Genomic DNA, 24,204 nt, shown 5'->3' on the forward strand with positions numbered 1-24,204 from the left:
TGCCGGCTCTGATGTTTTAAAACACACGCGCGGCGTTTCCGCTGCCTCCTACAGCGGGGGCGTGTGTTTTAAAACATCAGAGCCGGCACGGGGAGGCTTTTAATCAGCCTCCGAGCCCCAAACCCGGACTCGGGGGTTGATTGAGAGCCTCCCCATGCCGGCTCCGATGTTTTAAAACACACGCCCCCGCTGTAGGAGGCAGCGGAAACGCCGCGCGTGTGTTTTAAAACATCAGAGCCGGCACGGGGAGGCTTTTAATCAGCCTCCGAGCCCCAAACCCGGACTCGGGGGTTGATTGAGAGCCTCCCCATGCCGGCTCCGATGTTTTAAAACACACGCCCCCGCTGTAGGAGGCAGCGGAAAAGCCGCGCGTGTGTTTTAAAACATCAGAGCCGGCACGGGGAGGCTTTTAATCAGCCTCCGAGCCCCAAACCCGGACTCGGGGGTTGATTGAGAGCCTCCCCATGCCGGCTCCGATGTTTTAAAACACACGCCCCCGCTGTAGGAGGCAGCGGAAATGCCGCGCGTGTGTTTTAAAACATCAGAGCCGGCACGGGGAGGCTTTTAATCAGCCTCCGAGCCCCAAACCCGGACTCGGGGGTTGATTGAGAGCCTCCCCATGCCGGCTCCGATGTTTTAAAACACACGCCCCCGCTGTAGGAGGCAGCGGAAACGCCGCGCGTGTGTTTTAAAACATCAGAGCCGGCACGGGGAGGCTTTTAATCAGCCTCCGAGCCCCAAACCCGGACTCGGGGGTTGATTGAGAGCCTCCCCATGCCGGCTCCGATGTTTTAAAACACACGCCCCCCGCTGTAGGAGGCAGCGGAAACGCCGCGCGTGTGTTTTAAAACATCAGAGCCGGCACGGGGAGGCTTTTAATCAGCCTCCGAGCCCCAAACCCGGACTCGGGGGTTGATTGAGAGCCTCCCCATGCTGGCTCCGATGTTTTAAAACACACGCCCCCGCTGTAGGAGGCAGCGGAAACGCCGCGCGTGTGTTTTAAAACATCAGAGCCGGCACGGGGAGGCTTTTAATCAGCCTCCGAGCCCCGAACCCGGACTCGGGGGTTGATTGAGAGCCTCCCCATGCCGGCTCCGATGTTTTAAAAGACACGCGTGGCTTTTCTGCTGCCTCCTGGCGAACTTCCCTGCTTCAGCCGACGTCTTTTCCCCTCAGCCCTCGGGCTTGCACGCATTAATCGCTTTTACATTGTTTCCTATGGGAAACAATGTTTCGACATACGAGCTGTTCGACGTGCGAGCCTCCTTCCGGAACCAATTAAACTCGTAAGTCGGGGTTCCACTGTATAGGAGATGTAGAAGAGCAATAGGACAGGGGACGGAGGGCACTCTAGTGCACTTGTACTCGCCCCTTACTGACCTCTTAGGAATCTGGATAAGTCAACCGTAGATAATCTAAGGGTAAAGTGTTGGGGGTTTTGGGATGACACTATGGAGTCCGGTAATGAGTTCCACGCTTCAACAACTCGGTTACTGAAGTCATATTTTTTACAGTCAAGTTTGGAGCAGTTAATATTAAGTTTAAATTTGTTGTGTTGCATATCTGTTGTTTTCGGATTCCTCAACCTGAACTAAACAAGGCCTACCTATATTAAATATTTATCTTTTAAAAATTGCAATGATTCATTTAACAACTGTGGCTAGAAACATCACAAAATGGGGCAAAACTCACTTAACAAACATCTTAACAAAATAAATTTGGAGTCTTATTGTACAATGATTTACAATCTTATTGTAAATCAACAACTATCTGTATGAACAATAAAACAAAGTGGCCTAGTAGATTTTAATAAATGTATCAGATTAGATATTCCTGATATACACTATATCAGAAAACTTTTTATAACTTAAGCAGAGGAACCAATGAACCAAAGGAATCATTTCATTAGGATTATGAAAAATATTGCAGTTAGAAGCTATTTCATTATAACTTTGGTTTTTGTTCTTTGTTCAGACCTTTTAAATGTAAGTAAAATAAGTACCTCGGAGTTGTAATTGGAGAACCCACATTCTATACATATCTCAGGAATTTGACCCTGACCTTCAGACTATTCTGTTCCTATTTAATGACATTTTTCCTCCTGCTGAATTTGTTTTTAAATGCTAGCAGTGAAATCCCTTTGAAATTCAAATTCATTTGTCAGTTTGCATTTGCATTTGAATTTATACAATAGTACTTCTTTCAAAGCAGGGGGGGGGGGAGCAAATCTCAGGACAAATAGGGATTTATCCCCACTAAGTGAATAGCATCAACTACAATGAAGCCATGGCAACTGTCAATTTAAACAGTTTAAAAGAAAACGAATTATTGCAACCAACTCTTGAACTTCTGTGTTTTATCTCCATTGAAAATGCATAAGGATTTCTATATCATGAATTTCATTATAGTAAAGTTAACCTAAAATAACTGACTATTATTATAATTGGTATTTCTGATCTAGAGTCAGCAGTTTCCCCCAGGATCTAAATCTGTATCATAAGGGAGTAAAGTAAAGGGGTTTCATTTAAAAAAAACACCCAACCTTTATTTATTTTCTGTCGTCAGAAAATACTCCTTTTAAAATAACACATAGTGGAATGTATTAAGAATAGATTTGCCCTGCAAAATACAATGTCCATCCTCCCTTATTTTGCAGAAATATATACAGCAACTGAGGACTTGCCCTTATTCCCCTGTCCTTTCGCACTAGAATTTCTAATGATAGTTTATTCTGCTAACTGCAAATTTCTACATGTGTGCTCTAAGTTTGGCTGCTGTGTTGATGTTTAGTGGGATTTAAGGATGTAACTTAACTATAGTTCAATAAATGGATTTATAAACTATAGTTAAATAAATGGATTCAATAAATCCATTTATTGAACTATAGTTAAGTTACATCCCAGTTAGCAGAATAAACTATCATTAGAAATTCTAGTGCGAAAGGACAGGGGAATAAGAGCAACAAAATAGGTAGATTATTTTTATAATGCTCTGATATGTCCAGGGGTGGGCATAATTTGAGATTTCAAAATAAGGCAATTTTTATTGTGGTTTTGGATATCTACTCTAGCCAAAAATCTATAATAAAAAAGCATAATAGTTTCCCCCCAAAAAATGCATACACTTTTCTGAAATATTTTGTGCAGATTAGCACCCCTGAAATATGTCAAGCTTTTATTCTGTTCTTTACTAAAGCAAGCCTGTGCTTCTTCCAAATACTCTAATGTAGTGTTTGTTAACCTCAGCTGAGGAATTCTGGGTGATGAAGTTCACACATTTTAAAGTTTGTAAGCTTGAAAAACATTAATTTAATGTCAAATGTTCTAAGTAACTGAACACCAACAATGTTAGGCGGATAAGAAACAACTGAGATTGAAATACAGTAATACCTCGTCTTACGAACTTAATTGGTTCCGGGACGAGGTTTGTAAGGTGAAAAGTTCATAAAATGAAACATGTGGTGGTGGGGGGGGGTGTGGACATAACATTCCTGGCACTGCTGCTGCTTCTCAAAGGGAAACCATAGCTGCTGCCACTATCCTCTTGTCCTGGCCAGAGGGATGGAATCCGCTGGGATATGGCAGCCCCACCCTTTGGGAGGGCGGGGCTGGAGCAGAGGGGTGGCTGTGGGAGGCCCCCTGCATTGTTTCGGGGCTCAGTGCCAGGGCTGTCCGTGAAGGGGCTGGCTTGGCAAAAGCGTTCCCAGCGAAGGGGCTGTGAGAGGGTTTTCTCCGAGCGCTCCGGGAATGCCTACCCCGCCGCTCTCACAGCCCCTTCTCTGGGAGTGCTTTTGTCCAGGGCTGTCAGCAAAGGGGCTGCAGGAGAGGTGGGGCAGGCATTCCCGAAGTGCTTGGAGAAAACGCTCTCATAGCCACTTCTCTGGGAGCACTTTCTCCGAGTACTTTGGAAATGCCTGCCCTGCCCCCTTGCAGCCCCTTCGCTGACAGCCCTGGACAAAAGCACTCCCAGTGAGGACCCTGGCAGGCAGCTTCAAGTGGCCCTCTCACTTTCACCGAGCACTTCAGGAATGCCTGCCCCTCCCCTCTCGCAGCCCCTTCACTGGCAGCACTGGCAGCAAAGGGACTGCGAGAGGGGCGGGGTGGGGCAGGTGTTCTCGAAGTGCTCAGAGAAAGCGCTCTCACAGCTGCTTCGCTGGGAGGGCTTTTGCCGAGCGCTTTGGGAATGCCTGCCCCACCCCTTTCGCAGCCCCTTCGCTGACAGCCCTGGACAAAAGCACTCCTAGCTAGGTGAAAGCGAGAGGGCTGTTTGAAGTGGCCCTCCAGGATTTCAGTAATGGCCAGAGGAGGAGGAGGAGAAGTCACAGCCGCCACCACCACTGCAGCCACCGCTACGGGAGGAGCTGCACCCCAAGATGGGAGGCGTAGGAGGAGAAAGCCAGAAAGAGGGGCAGATCAGGCGGGCAGGGGTAGCGGCAGGAGGCCAGGGGTGTGAGGAGGCTAGAGGCAGATCAGGGGGCCTAGACTCCCACGCCCGAACATGGCCTCCTTCCCTGCCGAACCTCCTGGCCGCAGAGGAGGCGCTGAAACTTTTGCAAACTTCAGAGCCTGGTGTGGCTCCTTCCACAGCAGTCATTAAGGCTGGTCCTCTGTTCAATTACCAAGGCAGTAGCAGTTGCAAGTGTGCCAGCAGTGTCAAACTCACAGCATCACGTGCAGTAATGGGCTGCTGCCCCACATGGAGGAGGGGAAGGAATGGGGGTAGGCAGTTTATGCATTATTTATTGAATACCTAATAGTTTTTTTATTGTCCTTTTTCTCTAGTACCTTAGTATGATCTTTAATTATTTTTAAAATAGGAAATAATTAAATAGTATGTTTTTACCCATAAACTCTTTAATCATTATAATCATTATCTAGAACTGAGCATTTATAGCAATTAAAGTAAATTGAGCTACTTGACTAATCTGTTTTCATACTGAACCTTGTGGGATCAGTACAAAACCTTAAAATATTACTGTGCTCCTCAACAAATAATGCTGTCGATCATTGGTCCTTTTTGTGGATATTCAAATAATGTGACTTTATTATTATTATTATTATTATTATTATTATTCATTTGATTTGTATGCTGCTCTTCTCTGAAGACTCGGGATGGCTCACAAGACATAATATAAAACAGTGCATATAAACAAATCTAATTAATTAAAACTACAACTTAAAAACCCAATATAATAAAATCAGTCAGCCAATTCACTTAATCAACTGAAATCAACTGAAAAAGAGTCCAAGCACCTATTTGAAAACTTATCTTGGTCGGCAAGCCACTCCCACCCAGCCACATGACCTTTAAACCAGCCCCTGGTCACATGATTGTCAAGTCACTCCCACCTGGTCACATGGCCGGCAAGCCACTCCTACCCAGTCATATGACCATTAAGCCATACCCACAAAATAAGCCACGCCCACAGTGTGACAGTAAAAATTTTGGCAGCCCATCACTGATCATGTGACATATTAAGACTCCCCCCCTTTGATAAACTGGGCATGGGCATGGCCAGCACATAATGTATCTGGCCCACGGCCTGGGAGTTTGACAGTCCTGAACTATGCCTTAGCAATGTCAGAGACTTTGTTCTGATTGCTTACCCTACCCCAGGCAGCCAGAAAATATTTTACTTTGTTTGGTCCAAATGGAAAAGCTATAGCACATATGGATGGAAGAGACCTAAGGTATTCAAGCATTTTCAACTGACACTCAGCCTTTTAGATGAATAACAGTATCTTTCCAATGGAACAGCTATCCTCTAATATGACTATCAGTAAAATTCCTCTTAAATCTTTCATTCTCTGCTTGACATTTTTATGGTGGGAAGAGGGGAATATCCAAATATTTAACAGCTCAGGATTTAGATTCTATAAGAATTGTTTAAAAAGGAATGCCTTTATTTATTTTTTTAACATAAATTCTAACTACAGTTGTTATTAAGAAAAAAATGTAGGTATACGGGCCCAGGAAACAATTTGTTACAGCCAAAGTGGAGATGATAGAGAAATGGTCTTTATTAGATAGACATCTCTTTGTACATTTGGAAAGTCTGCTTACAATCAGCTGCCTCTGTGGGTGATAAGGAAGCTTTGGGTGTTTTGCCAAATCTCAATGTGTGGCCACCATATGAAGCTAGCTAATTCAGCCCACTTGGAAATTAAGTGGATGCTTGGTTTAAAAGCAATGGAGAGAGAAGTGGGAATGCTGTAGCACATTCTGTACTTGCTTGAAACTGAATAAAATTAAATCTAAGAATTTGTAGCTGTTTCCACTGGAGTTCTTTGAGGCAGAAACACATCTTGCATAAGTGTTAATTCTGTTTCTACTTATGAAAGGAAAAGCTAATAGCATTTCCCAACCACCCAAGCTCTAGAAATAACTAATAACTGAATGGAATTATCTTATGTTTTAACTGTTGCTTAATAATAAGTGCTGGGTGTACAAGTGATATAGGCACCTAGGAGTTTCAAGTCTTGCATCACACTCCAATCTTGGGATTCACAGTACTGTAGGTTCTAAAGCAAGGGTATTTTAAAGTTATATTAAACTCTGGGATGGCCTAAAGGGGGAACTTTTTAAATGGTAATATATAATGGAGTATTTCTATAATTTTAAAATTATGTGATTAATCAGTGATACTGAAATTGGGCCTTCTCTTTTCATATAGCTAACTGACATGCAGAGAATTTTATGAGTGAAATATAGATATGGTTTGTTTGTTTAATGTATGAAGAAGAGTTTCTTCATGAATATAAACATTCTGAAGATAAGCAGTGGAAGTGATGTGCCGGTGTCTGGAGGCTGTTGGGGCCTGGATGGGTGTCAACAGACTCAAACTCAACCCGGATAAGACGGAGTGGCTGTGGGTTTTGCCTCCCAAGGACAATCCCACCTGTCTGTCCATCACCCTGGGGGGGGAATTATTGACCCCCTCGGAGAGGGTCCCCAACTTGGGCGTCCTCCTCGATCCACAGCTGACATTACAGAACCATCTTTCAGCTGTGGCGAGGGGGGGCGTTTGCCCAGGTTCGCCTGGTGCACCAGTTGCGGCCCTATTTGGACCGGGACTCACTACTCACAGTCACTCATGCCCTCATCACCTCGAGGTTCGACTACTGTAATGCTCTCTACATGGGGCTACCTTTGAAAAGTGTTCGGAAACTTCAGATCGTGAAGAATGCAGCTGCGAGAGCAGTCATGGGCTTCCCTAGGTATGCCCATGTTACACCAACACTCCGCAGTCTGCATTGGTTGCCGATCAATTTCCGGTCACAATTCAAAGTGTTGGTTATGACCTTTAAAGCCCTTCATGGCATCGGACCAGAATATCTCCGGGACCGCCTTCTGCCGCACGAATCCCAGCGACCGATTAGGTCCCACAGAGTGGGCCTTCTCTGTGTCCTGTCAACTAAACAATGTCGGTTGGCGGGCCCCAGGGGAAGAGCCTTCTCTGTGGCGGTCCCGACTCTCTGGAACCAGCTCCCCCCAGAGATTAGAACTGTCCCTACCCTCCTCGCCTTTCGCAAACTCCTTAAAACCCACCTTTGTCGTCAGGCATGGGGGAACTGAGATATCTCCCCCGGGCCTATACAATTTATGTATGGTATGCTTGTGTGTATGTCTGTTTAATAATTGGGTTTTTTAATATTTTAAATTGTAAATTATTAGATTTGTTATAAACTGTTTTTATTGTGTTGTGAGCCGCCCCGAGTCTACGGAAAGGGCCGGCATACAAATCTAATAAATAAATGAATGAATGAATGAATGAATGAATGAATGAATGAATGAATGAATGAATGAATGAATAAATAAATAAATAAATAATATATCAAGGCACATATACCAATGACCCCTTTGATGCCTGAGCTATAATTTCATTGACATTGTCCATTGTGTTTCAATAAGGCAGATTATAAATATTACAATAGACTTTTTCTGACTGTAAGAGTCTTACTATAAGAATCACCAAGGACCCTGCAAAACTATATAAAGCTACATTGTACAATCATTAGCTGTCATTAAGTGGGTTATTATTAACTCATCAGAATCATTCATATTCATCTCAGTTTAAATGAACATAGTCATAGTTATATAAAATATAAGTGGTCCATTAGTTTATATATAAAATGTGAAGTAAAATATTTGTCTTGTATAAACAAACAAACAAACAAATCCATGCAGGAATAGAAAGCTCAGTTCTTCATAGAGATCCCTTATTCAGAAATTGATTCATACAACACAGGGCTCAAATATATAATTTTCCTGCAGGAACATAGTATATCAGTTACTGCAAAAGGAGAATTTACGCTCTTTTTTCTTAGCTTTCAAAACAGGGATTGAAGATCAGATCAGAAACTTATCTGGGGTAGACACAAACACCCTCAGTTTTTACAAGATGAGAAAAAATTCCATCCATTTCTGCCTATGGAATGACTAAATTGGACTTCTATTGAATTTCCATGACTCTTATATTTTTAAAACATTTAAAAAATATGACATACAAACTCCGAATCATCCTGCCTTTAAGTATTGAAATCTACTTACATTCCCTAGTGATTCACAAGCATGCGCTTTGCGTTTCACAAATAAAAAGGAAATGATTGCATCTGGTGGGTGGGCGGAGTCTCGCACGGCTGCCGTTACCGGTTCTCTGAACTATCGGCAGCTGCTGCTACTGGTACGCCTGGACCATGCTGAACCGATAGCATTTCACCCCTGCTTTAGATCCAAAACTGTTTGTTAATTTTTAAAAGGTTCTGGATCCACTATGAAGTTAATAGTTAAAGCAATTTTAAAACAAGGGTTTCGCCTATTTTCAGTTTATCTTAGTTAAAGCAGCATGTTTAAAACTTACACTATTACACTATTATTTTTTATGGAGAGACTGTATCTACCTTATATAAAACATAGAAAGGGACTAAAGAATGGCAAGGAAAAGAAATTAAGGCCAAAGCTTTAAAAGTGGCAGTGAAAAATAGTTTAACCTAATTTATATTAGAAAGTCAGATTGGTATAATACTTAAGGCATCAGGCTAGAAACCAAGACAGTGTTATGATTCGAACTCAGGCACAAAGCCAGCTAAGTCACCTTGAATCAGTCATTTTCATCAGCCTGAGTAAACAAGCAATGGCAAATCACTTTCAAAAAACTTGCCAAGAAATCTTCAGGGGTGATAGATCTATTTTGGCCTTGTTCTGGTCTCGTCAGCTAGCCATACCCTCTCACTGGGATTTGAACTTGCAGCCTTTGCCTTGTATATATATGGGATTTGAACTTGCAGCCTTTGCCTTGTATATATATATATACAGTGTTCCCTCAATTTTCGCAGGTTCGAACTTCGCGAAATGGCTATATCACGGTTTTTCAAAAATATTAATTAAAAAATACTTTGGGGTTTTTCCCCCTATACCATGGTTTTTCCCGCCCGATGACGTCATACGTCATCGCCAAACTTTCATCCGCCTTTAATAAATATTTTTTTTAATAAACTTTAATAAAGAAACATGGTGAGTAATAATTTAAATGGTTGCTAAGGGAATGAGAAATTGCAGTTTAGGGGTTTAAAGTGTTAAGGGAAGGCTTGTGATACTGTTCATAGCCAAAAATAGCGTATTTACTTCTGCATCTCTACTTCGCGGAAATTCGACTTTCGCGGGCGGTCTCGGAATGCATCCCCCGCGAAAATTGAGGGAACACTGTATACTAATATCAAGCACTTTATCTCTCCGTACTTTTGTATCACATACTATAACCTTATATTCAAGATATTCATACCCTACATCATGCAATGCCTTTTGCATTTTTTAAATTAGGGATTTATTAAAAAATGAAATCCAGACTGATTTACTGTTTCTGATTATTCAGAAGCAAGTTGCAATAACTCAATTGGGTTAACAAGGTATTGGATGGTCGCCTTAATTGTTCTTTGTTCCCCTAAGGCAATGGTAAAATTTAGTTCCACTAAATTCAGTAAAAAATCAGGATGCAATCATGAATATGACATCTGGCATTTTTTTTGAAACTAGAACCTCTTGTTGCTATTATTTTGCAAAACAGAATTATTACTACTGCAATTTTTGGGCATGGAGGGCATGGGAGTCCAGGGCATCATTTGCTATTTTACCATAAGAAATTAATGGAATCTAAATTCAGACTATTTGCAATCCTCAGTAACAGGAAAGTAAGCAAACAAGCCAGTAATGAAATCCCGTTTTTTTTACTACCAATTTTGTGGGTATGGCTTGGTGGGCATGGCTTGGTAGGTGTGAGAGGGGAAGGATACTGAAAGATCTCCATTCCCACCCCAGTCCTGGGGAAGGATACTGCAAAATCCCATTCCCTCCCCACTCTGGGGCTAGCCAGAGGTGGTATATGTTAGTTCTCTGCACTACTCAAAATTGCAGCTACCAGAAACTGCTGGAAATATGCCCTCAGTATTAGATTCCCTCTGTGCTTTGATGAAAGTAATTCTTGTATATGTATCACATATGTGGCATGCTGAGTGATGGCAGAGCAGGCATCATTGGTATTTTATCTATTAGCAAAGAGTAACAGTTGTGTTTCCCAGAAGCATTTTGAAAAGGTGTTTCATTTGCAGCTTCACATAAGCCAATTCAAAAATTTCATTTAGCCTGAATATCCAATAGCTCAAAAACATATGCTTAAAACATGTCAAGCTTCATATGAAAAATGCCCTTACTTGTTTGATCATATTGCAACAGCTGTATAACTACTGTTTGCACTTTAAAAATGGGATTCTAAGATACATCAATTTGAGTTTCAATGTAACTGTTAAGCCCGTAATCAGATTGCCTTGGTGAAATATATGCCACCTCAATGTCAAGTAACAAAGACCCTTTATTTAAAGCAATCCTTTGTCTGATTAAGTTACATTATTCTGGTAAGTTAAATGTACATAACCAAATCTGCAGCAAACAGGTTCAAAAATTGATCTGGAAAGCGAACATACGGCAAAACGGCACACAGAAAGACACAGATGTAAGGATTGTTACAGGTAAGAATTTCATGTTCTGATGCCGCCAGGGACAGAAATGATTTTTATTAAAATAGAGAGGTCAAACAGTGTTTGTTATATGCATTTGTTATAAGTATTACACCAAGTTAGATACCAGTTCAGCAGGAATTTCATGATACATCATTCATCTGGGTCCCTTTGCCCTAACTCATTAAGGGAATATATTAGTTTCAATTTATTGAAGGAAAAGGGGAGACATGATCGAAACATTTAAATATGTTAAAGGGTTAAATAAGGTCCAGAAGGGAAGTGTTTTTAATAGGAAAGTGAACACAAGAACAAGGGGACACAATCTGAAGTTAGTTGGGGGAAAGATCAAAAGCAATATGAGAAAATATTATTTTACTGAAATAATAATAGTAGATCCTTGGAACAAACTTCCAGCAGACGTGGTTGGTAAATCCACAGTAACTGAATTTAAACATGCCTGGGATAAACATATATCCATTGTAATATAAAATACAGGAAATAGTATAAGGGCAGACTAGATGGACCATGAGGTCTTTTTCTGCCGTCAGTCTTCTATGTTTCTATGTTTCTAATTTGAAAATTGGGGGAAAAGAGATTATGATGATTTTGTAAAAATAAAATCTTCACTAGACTGAATTTGTTGTGTTGCATAGAGCATGGTGAGTATGACTGTGGCAGCTGTTGCAACCACTGAGAGAGCTTAAAGCTTACCAGGCTTTAGAAATTTAGAAAGGGAGCTGTTAAAGAAAGAAGAATTCATAACTTTCTCCAAGACTTCCTCAAACTATAAACAATCCATTTTCCTTTCCAAATATTCTCCTTCTCAGTGCCTGAATATCCCCATTTCTCATTACTGGGTTAAGAATTATATTTCATGTGGATAAAATTCCATTTTTCTTTTTAAAAATTTATACTTTAAGCCCACATTCATTGTAGTCAAACATCAGTCAGAGCAATAGCATAAGTAATCTTTAAGATGATCTTAGGGAAAGAGAAGAGTTTTCAGTTGATTCCAAAGAATATTAAAATAAAAGCTATACAAATATTGTGATCGTTTAAACAGGAAATAGAAATTTTTGTTGGGATAAAACTTTCACAGCTAACATTTAGAGCACAGGATTGTGTTTGTTTTTCTGAAATGTACTGTTGCTGAAAAACAAAACAGAATTATTTCTACTCTCTAATTGTATGCATAGTACAATACATTGTTTTCCAAATGCTATCTACTAAGATTCATATTTTCCACCAAAGAGGCAAAGTAGTTTATTGATAGATTTTCCTATCACTTTTTCTTCACTTTTTGTTTGCAATTCACTTTATTTGCAACTCATTGAAAATAACTAATTTGTAATTTTATGGTGATACAGCAAGATTTGCATTGTAATATTACATCTTGATTATCTTAACTATCTAGAAATGCAACTTTGTAGATGCTTTGCCACCACTTCCAAAATCCTCCAAAAACATTCAAATTTGAAGTCATTTGAACGATTCCAAGTGTTCAAATCATATCATCCATTTAACCAGTTCCATTGCCTATTTATTAGAACATTTTTTTAAATGTTGGTGAATTAAAACTATCAACCTGTCAAGACATTGTGTTGTATCATAGAGCTGTGGTGGTGTAATGGTTAGAATGCAGTATTCCAGGCTATTTCAGCTAATTGCCAGGAGTTCGATTCTGACTGGCTCAAGCTTGACTCAGCTTTCTATCCACCCAAGATCGGTAAAATGAGGACCTAGATTGTTGGGGCAATAGGCTGACTCTGTAAACTGCTTAGGAAGTGCTGTAAAGCACTGAAAAGCTGTATATAAGTCCAAGTATTATTGCTATTGCATATGGAGTCCTTTGGAAAACATTCTAAAATAGCGCCGGCGGACTTACCTGCCGGTGCCTTTTGCAGGAGGGCCGGGCAGACAATGGGACAGATGGCGTAGCCGCCATGTTGTTTCGGCTGAAGTCTCGCGAGATCGCGAGACTTCGGCCGATGATCAGGCCAGAATGGCCTGATCGTGATGTGTCTGGGCGGGGCCTGCCAGCCCTATAAAAAGGCGTGCAGGCCCGGGCTCAGCCTTTTTGCCCGGACATCGTCGTGAGCAGACACCTGCCCGCCCTCCCTATTTTCAGTGTGCTATTATGGGTTGCCCTAGGGGGCCGAATAGGAATTTTTTGCGGTCTGGCCTGTTAGCCGAACCGTTTTTTCGCCTATTCCACACTGGGGAGAAGGATAAGCGGTTAGGGGGTGCTTGCACCTGTTAGTCTAATTGGCTTACCTTTGGTCATTTGGGTAGGCAGGTTAGGGGCGGAAGATTGGGTAGTGGTTTAGCAACTGCGTGTTCTCCGTTGGGCATCTTTGGGGATGATTGACAGGTTCTATCCAACCTTGTGGTATTGGCGACCTGAGTAGTTGGGGGGAACCTGTCTTTGGGTCCCGCACATTTAAGTCCCCTGGTAGGGGTTAGCCGGCGGGACCTCCCACATGCAAGTGCATGGCAGGGTCTCAGGTGAGAGAGGGGTCCCTCACCTGGACTAGCATGGAGCTATGCCCATAAGTTGCCCAGGAAGTTTATTTGACGTCATTTTCCGCCCCGGAAGCAATTGTTTGACCCTGCAGGTCCATTGTTTGGGTCATACTTAGTTATGTTAATTATGCTAATTTAATAGAATAAATTATGCAAATTTATTTTAATAAAAATGACCCAGTTTTAAATCCAGCTCTTGTGTCCGTGTCGTTACTCCGTCTCTTCTGCAATATCAACCTTTGAAGGCAAGCCTTCCAGACAAGATGCCTATACATAAGTACTAGCTGTAATTTTAACTTTAACTTTATCTTGAAAATATTAAAATATGCAAGAAACTAGGGAGGCCCCCTTTCTAGACACTTGTCATATGCCTATTCCTTTTGTGAACTTATCTGTTGCTTGGCTGACCATTAATAATGATAATTCATCTCCACGTATCAGTTCAGTTAGTTCAAATTAGAACAAACTAAACTGTTCCTTGCTCCTGGTCCATATAAACCTATTTGCCACATTAATCCATTTCTGGATCCAATTCAAAATCTGTATTTGACCTTTAGAATCCAATTTTGTGTATGCTTTACTGTAAATTATCGAGAGAACATGCTTGCTGGGCATTTAAACATTTAAATAAATATGATAATAATATCATTTTTTCATTTTTAAAAGGCTATAAAATAACGAATATTCCATGAAGGAAACGATTAATATAGATTGCCACTCTTTATCTACTCTATTCATCTCTTAGCCCTTGTATTCCATTTCAGTCTTCAACTGGGGAACAATAAAGCTCTCACAAAAATTGTAAAACAAATTATTTCATTTTTCCAACCAACTAAAATAACACTATGTTTGTTTTCAGTAAACGTATTTAGAAGCTTTAGCTAATATGCCTTTTCTCCCCTTTAACAGGTTTTTTAAAAATCATTTTCATTATAACTTTATGATCCAGAAGAACTCTTTAAATATAAATTGAGAAAAAAACTGAGTCACAATTTTGTCATCGAAGTTGTCTTGTCTTGGTGATAGACTCAGAGTTTCACTAACGTTTCTACCCAAATATATTGTTGTTGGAAGCCATTTATCATATGAAGAAGCAAGATCTTTCAAATTTCACACAAATGGACACACTTCTACAACATGGGGTATAAGATACCTCTTTTTGGTATCTTATCAATTGAATTGAATTGAAAAGCACCATGAAGTAGTATTCCCAATCCATAAATACATTCAAATACTGTATATTTTTGAATATCAGACTAGACAAATAAGTGAAAACAGATAAATTTCAAGCTTAGTCTCTTCTAGAAATCTTTTACAATTACCTGTTTACCACATCTTGGCCATTCCAGCAACTTCTGCTGTCTTTCATCACAAGATCTCCATCACAAAGCCTTTCTGTCAAAGACGCATAAAAAGTTCTGGATCGTTTCATATAACTGATAAATTCCCTAGAAATTAAATACAGAACATTTTTTTAAAAAAAAATCATTAACTATAATTTTATTTCTTCCTTCCTCTTAATAATGCAATAATTGAGATTCAAAGATTCAAAGTTTATTTTAAAAGTGGATGAAGAGATGGCTGTTTTCCACTTCATTAAATTCTAATTCATCACTTGAACTGAACAAATTAAATCATATTTAAGATGTCAATTGATCAAATTCATGAGCTAAAGGAATGTTGAAGTTGAATAATATATTATTTCTGCCTTCCTTTTTATGTAGATATTGGAGTATAATAGGCAATAAAGTGAAGATGATCCAATAGGTTGCAAAAGCCAAATGTTTAGCTAAAAGTTCTTAAGTGAACATAGTATTTATATGAAATGTCATCAACTATTCAAACAACTTAGCATTTCATTTAAATTTTTCATTTTTTAAAAAAAAGATGGAATTGATGGACAATATTGTTTATTTGACTGTGTAAACAGATGTCCATCGTGATGTAAATAAATCCTCTAAATAAATCTGTTTCCTATTCATATCTATGTCATCCTGTTGATATGTTGATATTTTAAAAATTGCAGAGGAAAGTTGGTCCCAAATAATTTCTAAAGCACAAATCAAACTCTGAAATCTACCTGTTGGATTTGTATTTAACAGTAATTTCCAGTTTTAGATTTTAGGGTGTCATAGTTTAATAACTTTTGGAGAACCATACTTTGTCCACACTTGGTCAATGAATATTAAGAATATGAATATATATTCTTCTTAGAATATATGAAGACCCTACATTAAAAGGAAGAGACAAAGGTATGTTGACTTCTTTGTATTCTTACCGAGACATTTTTTTCAAACTTCTGGATTTGTCATTCTTTGAAGATTTCAGAGGCAGAGAACTGGAGTAGGCCAAGGAGAATAGCCAAGGGGGAAAGAGGGAATGCAGGTAAATAAAGAAAGAAATGAGAAACAAAACGTAATAAATTATTTGAAAGAAAAGATAAACATGCACAGGATTAAATGAGAAAAGAATAACTCCTATTAAAATATTCTTCAACCTATACTTTAAAAATTGTATAGTCCATCCACCAGTTTACCATATTTTTCAGAGTATAAGACACACTTTCCCACCCCCCTAAAAGAAGGTGAAAATTTGGGCACATCTTATACACTGAATGTAGCCAAAAACGCGAGGCACAGAGAAGGTGATGATCTGTGGATTGGGGATTTCTGGGAGGCCAATCCACCTGCCAATCAGCTGATCAGGCTGAATCAGCCTGCAATACTGTTCTGAAGCTGACATGGCTGTTCACTATTTGCTGCAAGGACTCACATCCAGGAAGCACACACAAGTAACTTATTCAGCAGGATTCCATAACATCTCTTTATATATAATATAACACATAAAGTAAATATAATACACCAAAAGCAGGTTTTCCAATGTTCAAAACACAAACAAAGGAGAGAAATTTCAGTTTCAATTTTGAGCAGCAGACTAGTCCTCGCAGAGGGGTGGCATAAAAATCCAATAAATAAATAAATTAATTAAATAAAGAGCTGGGGTGGTGCAGCGGGTAGAGTGCTATGCTGCAGGCCATTGAAGCTGACTGTAGATCTGTAGGTCAAATCTCATCACCAGCTCAAGGTTGACTTAGCCTTCCATCTTCTGAGGTGGGTCAAATGAGGGCACGGATTGTGGGGGCAATATGCTGGCTCTGTTAAAAAGTGCTATTGCTAACATGTTGTAAAGCCACCCTGAATCTAAGGAGAAAGGCAGCATAAAAATCGCATAAATAAAATAAAATAAATAAAATAAAATAGTTTACAACTCAGCACAGACTAAGAGCTACATAGCTAAGCCATGCCCATGCTCTTTGCTGTCTCCTTCCTTGTTGCTCACACAGCAAATACTGTTTCAGTTTCCAAACAGCTCTGAAATTTCTCACACACTGACAGGATGCCAGCCAGATGAATACCGATAGATGCTGGTAGTCAGAGACATTTTTTTATGCCCAAAAACTAAGGTGCATCTTATACTCTGAAGTATCTTATACTCTGAAGAATACGGTAGTTCTTTTTACCCCATGCCCCCTCTGTTGAGGATTTGGATTGTTTTCTAAATCATATGGAAATACATTTATTTCCTTAAAAACAGAAATAGATATGATTATAAAATAAAGCATACAGTAATGAAAATAAATCTTTTTATTTCTGACATATCCAAATGTCATGTTAAAAACATTATTATTATATATGAGAACTACATAAAGCATGAATTGTGGATGAAAACAAGTACTGTTGATGGGCAAGCAATGATTTTCAGGGCAACAAACAGTGGCTGATTTATAAGGAAATATAAAACTGAGTTGCCTCATGAAATGGGTACAACTACATAGAATCACAAATAAATACAAGTCTGTTTGCCTGTTTTAAACAAGCATGAATATCACCTGTATTCCCAAGAATGTTATGTCAGTGGTGCAATATATAGTTCATATTAAGACATAGTCCCTGGAGTATATGGGTCATCCTGGGAAAGATTGTCTTGACAGTACATTTTGTTTTATGTGTTGTATGTTTTTTACAATGATGTATATAACTGTATTAAATTTTCAAACTTTGTTTATTTCCAGAGTCACTGTGGCAAGATATACTACCCTATAAATAAAATGACATAAAGAGAGAAATTGGAATAATGAAAACTTTACAAATTTGAACTAGTAATGTCCAGAACAGTTCAGTTCCCAGAAGCCCCAAAGATAAAGAAGCTCACGTAAACTCAACTCCTGATATCTAAATGGACGCAACAATTTGAGCAGGAGGTTGGCAGTGTTACAGAACTGCTCACCAAATATCTTCAGGGCATTTTTTTTTTTAGTTGCAATCTAATTTATAGCTCTGATAGATGAGCCATATACTATCCAAGTACTAATGGGGTCAGATGCTGTATCAGTTTTAAACAATTACACCTTGTTTACAGGACTTCTTATGGAAAAAATGTAAGATGTTTATATTGCACAGAATATCACTTTTATAATTTGCTGTTTTTAAAAAAAATAAAATGAAAGCAAAATACTGACACCAATATTCTAAGGTTATATTAACTGTTTCTTTCTGTGGATAAATCTCAAGCATTTAATAAAATCAACTTCTGTACTATTGAATGTCAAGATACATAAAAGAGGAACTCAGATATCAGTCAAATGGGGCTACCTTTAAAGAACATTCAGACTTCAATTAGTCCAGAATGCAGCCGCATGAACTGTTATGGGTTTATCCAGATATACCCATATAATTTATCACTCCACGAGATGTATTGTCTTCCGACTCTCCAAATAAAAATTAAAGTGTTTGTTATTATTTGTAAAGCCCTGCATGTCTTAGGATCAGATTATTTATGGGACCATGTTCTGCCTCACTTGTCCCAGTGACTGATTAGATCGTACAGAGTTGGCCTTCTCCGGGTCCTATCAGCCAAGCAGTGCCAGCTGGCGAGATCACAGGGAAGGGCCTTCTCTGTGACAGCTCCGGTCCTCTGGAATCAACTCCTCCCAGAGATTCGCACCTCCCGCAACCTCCTGGACTTTCAAAAGCCTTTAAAAACAGGGCTTTGCTGGCAGGTTTGGGGCCCTTGAGCAACAAATTCTGCTCCAGACAGTAGTAATGAATGTGTGATGGATGAATGTTTTTTTTTTAATATTTGGGGTTTTAAATGTTGTATTTCGATTTTATTTTTGTATGCTGCCCTGAGTCTATAAAAAGATGTGCGGCATATAAATTGAATGAATGAATGAATGAATGAACGAACGAATGAAAGAACGAACAAATGAAAGAACGAACAAACAAACAAAACAAACAAAAAAACAAACAAACAAAAGGGATAGTCAATTATCCTGAGCCAAGTGTATGAAAAATTTTATACACAGTCATGGATTTAAGATGTACGTAATGTCTTTGCCCTTAACTGATGATTTCAAAATGCATTGCCCTTAATATTGAAACTATTTTTTAAAAAAGTATTTACATTGCTTATACATTTCTGCTTTGAAGAAAGACAACACCAGTCACTCCTAGCATCTTCTGAATAGATATATCATCGCATGCATAGCTATGGTTAATTAGAACAGCATGCAGCAGAACTTTCTAACAAGCCAGCCATGTCCCAGAGAAAAAGATTTCATAAAACTAGAAAGATATGGAAAATAAGGGCAAACAGCAGTAAAATAAGAAATTACTATTTTGAGAAGACACAATAGCCATAAGGATAGAAGAAAGGAATCCAAGAAGTAAAATGCTTGTTTATTTGAAATTGATTATATCACCATTTTGGGAAATGGTGCAAAAGGCAAGAAAAAACCTTTTCTTGAGCTGTATAATTATTTAGCTGTCACTTGCTGATTTACACTACAGCAGTGAAGACAACTTGCCAATTTATTTAAGAATCACTCATTGCAGTTGGTTCGGATATCTTAGCAAGTGACAGCAAAATAATTTAAGATAACTGAAACCAAGTCAGTGGTTGAAGTAGGACTTACCAAACTTTCAGTAATTCAGAGCTTATGTTAATTTACATTGCTGGCTGCAAATTACTGAAAAATTTAAGCTTTTAACCTCTAGGCCATGTTTCTACTATTGATTTTATCTCAGTTCCTTTCATCATCGGTGTATGTTTAGTTAGGAATCTGAAAACTATAGGCACTCCACTAGTGTAAGCTACAGCCCTTGCTATTTTTCTACTCTATATCCTAATTTTACAACTGATTTTACACATCAAAATATTTGTTGTCAGATTTTCTATTCAAGGTTTTATTCTCATCATTTACTGAAATCAGTGGTTCTTTGATTTAATTGCCCTATATTAATTACAGATTTAGAACAATATATATCTAACTCAATACTAATTACAGATATGCCTTCTCCGCAAATTAAAATACATTTGTTTCATTTCATTTATTGTTACTAAAAAGTAAAACATGATTGCCCTTTCCTGTCTGCTTTTCATCTGTTTGAAAATCAAGAGTCTTTAATACATGATGGACATGTAGGAGAATCAGAATTACTCTCATCATCATCATCATCATCTGGGGAAAGTTTCACCCCAAAATTTATAAAGAAGTATTTTTCTTTTCAAGTTACCTCCTTTTATTGTTAATAGTTATTGAGTGGGCCATTGTTAGAGGTGGTCTCTCTATTTCCATTGCTTGAATTATGCTGTCTGGCAAAGATTTCACTTCTTTTTCTTTAGGATGTCCACATACTTTATCTACCTGTAAGAAGACAGGAAGAGGGGAAAAGGGCACCAGATCAGAACTAGCAAACATAATACAAAGCTACAACATAATAGTGTTGCTTAGAGTTTTGCATTTGAAGGAGAAAAGGTCCTTTGGATCACTGGAGGAGACTCACATCGCACCTGTCAGCAGCCCCTTCAAGCAGCTGCAACTTTTCCAAGGATCACGCAGCTGCCTTTCCTAATTGCAGTATAATCCTGGGTTGAAAGAACTGTCAACAGGTGGTATATTCCTACCCATCCATATTTTTGTCTTTGAATCCAAAGGTCTGCACAACCATACATAGTATTTTTTAGATCAAGATTGCACTTGGTTTTTGAGTGGCACAGTAAGAACACTTTAAGCAGTAAGAAAGGCCAAGGGAAAACAAAGTGTTACTTAACAAAAAGGTACTTATATTTTAATTACATCCTTGTAGTTTTGACTTTGCACTAGATCGTATGTTCCATTACTGGGGAAAGCCATCGTTTCGGTTTAATGGAAGAATCCACGAAAGGAAATTGCTATAGAACTATGATCCACTGAGAATATTATTGAAACTCAGCTGAGCTGAAAGTGAAAAACTTTTTTTTCTTCCCTTAAATAGATTGAAAGCCAATGCAATATGCACCAATCTTCAGGCTGGCATAAATTAGGAATCCAATTCTAGAATAAATATTCCAGGGTTTTTGCTGCCTTTGACTAGTAAGAATACTACCTGGTGTAATCATATATCCATGAAGCTTTACATGGGCATACTCAATAGGCCTGTGCAAAGTAGGCACAACCCATCTTATTGTTTAATTTGAGATGGTTCCCAAACTACAAGTAAAGCCACAAGGTTGACATGCTTCATATGAAATGTCAAAGCAGCATTGATCCATTCCAGCTGGCTACCTTGCAAATGGCTTCTCTGTATGTGCTGTGTATATACAGAAGATCAACGAAGAGCCAGAGAAGCTGCTGAAACAGAGTTCAACTGCTCTGAACCATAAGTAAAAGCACCATGCTGCTTCACTTCATGGATCTATTTCAATGAAATTGAACCACTCCAGTGAAACTTTGAATAAGTGATACAAAGGTCAAATGATTGCAGCTGGTGGAATTCTTTTTCATTGACACAGAACCTTTCCCCACTGCTGAGTTAAAGTATTATCACCCAACCTTGTGTTGGCAGAAAACTATACAGGCATGAAATTTGCTATCCCTATTCCCAATTCCTTATATTCCTCTCTTCCAAGTCCCTATTGAATGTAATTTTTCTGATTATGCCGGTATAGTATATGATGAGAACAAAATATTGTTTTGATTCTCCATCTTTTTATGGCCCTTCCCACAGTTATCTTATTTATTTATTTATTTATTTATTCATTCATTCATTCATTCATTCATTCATCCAATACACAAATACATAGGAAGAAAAATAGACATGTAGTAATATATATAAGGGTAAAGTGAACTTAGAGGAGAGGATATATGAAAGAAAGAAAATACATATGATAAGTGAGAGAAAGGAAAGACAATTGGACAGGGGACGAAAGGCACACCAGTGCTCTTATGTACGCCCCTGTCTTAAAGCTATGGTTTAAAAAAAAGGATGGCTAAATATATTTGTGACAAGGTTAGATGCAAATAAGACGAATTGTGCACCACCTAAATTCCTTTTAGTTTTTAAATCTGAGAATCTATATTGCAATGTAAAAGAACTAACCAGAGAATGCTCCCTTCACTCAGAGGAGGAAAGGATTTTGCAAAGAGACTGAAGTGGGATGTGGCAAGGTTCCCCTTCTGGCATGTAGTGTTTGATATCAGGACACTGTCTCCAAAATTTGTGTTAGCATAGTGGCAGTTTAGTGCAGTGTTGAATAGCAGGCTGAGTTGAGTAGAATTTCAGAGAGCAGAAAGTGTAGGCATTTATTTAATAAAATTAAAAATATAGCAAAGAAAGAAGAAAGCAAAGATGAAGAAACTTTAAGCCAGTTCCCTATACTGTACTAGTTAAAAAGTTGGATCAGATTATACTCTGGCAAGCTGCCAATGATTTTCAACCCAACCAATTCCACAGAGTTATTGCTGTGGATATAAAAATAAAGAATGCCTTCATATGCATTCCCTTGGAGATAAATGCAATAAATAAATGTATAAGGTCTGTGCTGAAGTAATTATCAAATTGCAACAAAAGCTATCAGTGACATTATTGCTAAACTTAAGCTGTCATTGCTCTGTATCATATTGGGTGGGATATGGAAAGGTGATAATGACCCAGAGTCATAATGTTGAGTCATTAATAAAAATGCTACTGATAAAAACCAGAACTGTAGCTTCCTCTCAAATAACACTTATATGTTAATATATATATATACATTGTTGGCTATTTGTGTCATGACAATGTGTCACTGGTAAGTGTAACTAAACTGATCGAAACATTTAAATATGTTAAAGGGTTAAATAAGGTCCAGGAGGGAAGTGTTTTTAATAGGAAAGTGAACACAAGAACAAGGGGACACAATCTGAAGTTAGTTGGGGGAAAGATCAAAAGCAACATGAGAAAATATTATTTTACTGAAAGAGTAGTAGATCCTTGGAACAAACTTCCAGCAGACGTGGTTGATAAATCCACAGTAACTGAATTTAAGCATGCCTGGGATAAACATATATCCATCCTAAGATAAAATACAGAAAATAGTATAAGGACAGACTAGTCCACGGAGAGGGGCGGCATACAAATCCAATAAATAATAATAATAAAATAATAATAATAGATGGATCATGAGGTCTTTTTCTGCCGTCAGTCTTCTATGTTTCTATGTTTCTAAACTAATGGTTTGCAAATGAGGAGCGCCTCAGATTGTCCTTCCTTGTCTAAACTCTGCATTTTATGTGCAACTTAGTCCATGGTCAAATTCACCCTGAAGTATAATATCCATTTACAAGATAGCAAGATGTAAAAGGATGATGTTCCTAGATTCCATTCCACCATTTCTTTTAGAAACCCAATCTATATGAAGACTACTGAAGAAGTACTTAAGATTCTTGCAGGCAGTACCAAATTTGCAACCCATCAATGCCGCAAGTACTGCAGGGCAGTGGTGGTTGCTTCCAGTTCGGACCAGTTCTTCAGAACTGGTAGCTCTGATTCCAAGCCGAGAAAGAACCAGTTCTCTGTATCCATGAAAGTAGGCCTACCTGGATTATACCGACCTTTCTCTCTGCTTCCCAAGCCCAGCTGATAAGATTGAATTGTAGCTGTTTTCCATGCTCCTTGCCTAGTTTGCAACACGGAAGTACTATTTCCTCACTGTGCATATGTGCGCAGCAAAGTATACACTCAGTGAACCAGTTGTGAAGCCAGTAGCAACCCACCACTGCTGCAAGGATGTAAAACTGAGTATTGCAGCCATGTAGTGAGGCTGTCTCATGACCAGACAATATTTTAGGATAATGACAGTCTGAACAAGGCTATCTGTAAGATCAAGTAGCAATCATTCTTGACTGTCAGCCTCTACCTTATTAGTCGTGACATTTGGTTTGGATATTGACAATCAGCAACAGTTATGCTTAAGGGTATAATTACTGTGGTCCAGTAAATAAAGGAAAAATCTATGGGGAATCAATTCAATAAATCCCCTTAAAAGCTTTCAAAGTATGAAGTAATTCTTCAGAAAGACAACATGAAGAAATCAATTCAGATGATGTTCATTTTAATTTAATTCTGGTTCTGTCATTTTGAAAATTAATTACATTGAGATAAATGTGTGTTAGCACCCATGCTTTATTTTATGTAGTTGAAATTAAAATTATCAAAATGTTACTGAAAGTAATTTGTCACCTCTTTTTTTGATTCACAAGGAAACATGTTGATTCTGCAAAACTATGTCATTCAAACATAATCTGAAAAAGCTGTCTTATAAAAAAATGTTGGACATGTTCTTCCACCTTTTTTTTTTTTAAAGTATTTTC

General features: G+C 38.6%; 1 protein-coding gene across 3 annotated transcripts in view; it reads right to left on the bottom strand.

The window, feature by feature from the left end:
• LOC139168004 (glypican-5-like) overlaps nucleotides 1-24,204 on the bottom strand; it is a 462,110-nt gene that overhangs the window by 221,343 nt on the left and 216,563 nt on the right. For 2 of the 3 annotated variants that reach the window (XM_070753249.1, XM_070753247.1), the window contains exons 4-6: nucleotides 20,111-20,241; nucleotides 15,814-15,873; nucleotides 14,858-14,983 (exon numbers count right to left, since the gene is read on the bottom strand). In XM_070753249.1, the coding sequence (XP_070609350.1) occupies nucleotides 14,858-14,983; nucleotides 15,814-15,873; nucleotides 20,111-20,241 (317 nt within the window). The remainder of the gene's footprint in view (nucleotides 1-14,857; nucleotides 14,984-15,813; nucleotides 15,874-20,110; nucleotides 20,242-24,204) is intronic. The other variant, XM_070753248.1, reaches the window with a different exon arrangement.

The sequence above is a fragment of the Erythrolamprus reginae genome, chromosome 5 (genome assembly GCF_031021105.1).
Source record: "Erythrolamprus reginae isolate rEryReg1 chromosome 5, rEryReg1.hap1, whole genome shotgun sequence".
NCBI lineage: Eukaryota > Metazoa > Chordata > Lepidosauria > Squamata > Dipsadidae > Erythrolamprus > Erythrolamprus reginae.